Consider the following 634-nt stretch of genomic DNA (forward strand, 5'->3'; position numbering starts at 1 on the left):
TCTAGATAATGTTTCATTTCCAAAGCCATGCTTCTCAAGAAGCTTGTAGTGGACATGAGGTTTCTTTAGTAGACTGTCTAGTGTTGCAGATTCTTTGACTGGCTGAGAAGACACGTTAGAAACTTCAGCAGCCAAATCACCTCCAGCAACTGCAAGCAATACACATCATCAACTTATGCAATGTGTTCAGTTTTGCCAATCTTAGTACGTTTGCTTAAAGAGAGAGATACTGAGCTCCATGTGTTATTACAGTCAGTACAAAAAAAGTTGGTGGAATTTTGTCAAATTTCTTCTGCGTAAATACTCTCATTCCACATAGCTTTTCTAAAGAACTATCCCATGTTAAAATGGATGCAAGGATCGACAGCATAAACTCGTTCTAAAAATAAAACTTAGCTGGTTTGGGGGAATGGAATAGGTAGACAACCTGAAATCTTAACAGTTTTCAGTCTCTTCTTCTCTTCTGAAATCTTTGCTTGCTTCTCTTGGTACAACTTCCATCGCCTATCATCTATCAATCCAAGTTCACGCCCTAGAGGTGTGAGTCGACTATCCGCATTATCGAATCGAAGAAGAAGACGATGTTCTGAACGGCTGTCATTGAGAAAAAGAAAACATATATGACTATCCTGCA

The 634-nt window shown here is 39.0% G+C and overlaps 1 protein-coding gene across 1 annotated transcript in view; it reads right to left on the reverse strand.

Moving 5' to 3' along the window:
• The window catches only part of LOC104766626 (tRNA uridine 5-carboxymethylaminomethyl modification enzyme MnmG-like), a 6,870-nt gene that overhangs the window by 2,225 nt on the left and 4,011 nt on the right, over positions 1–634 (reverse strand). Inside the window, exon 7 of the mRNA XM_010490541.1 lies at positions 11–149. Within this exon, the coding sequence (XP_010488843.1) occupies positions 11–149 (139 nt within the window). The remainder of the gene's footprint in view (positions 1–10; positions 150–634) is intronic.

The sequence above is a fragment of the Camelina sativa genome, chromosome 19 (genome assembly GCF_000633955.1).
Source record: "Camelina sativa cultivar DH55 chromosome 19, Cs, whole genome shotgun sequence".
NCBI lineage: Eukaryota > Viridiplantae > Streptophyta > Magnoliopsida > Brassicales > Brassicaceae > Camelina > Camelina sativa.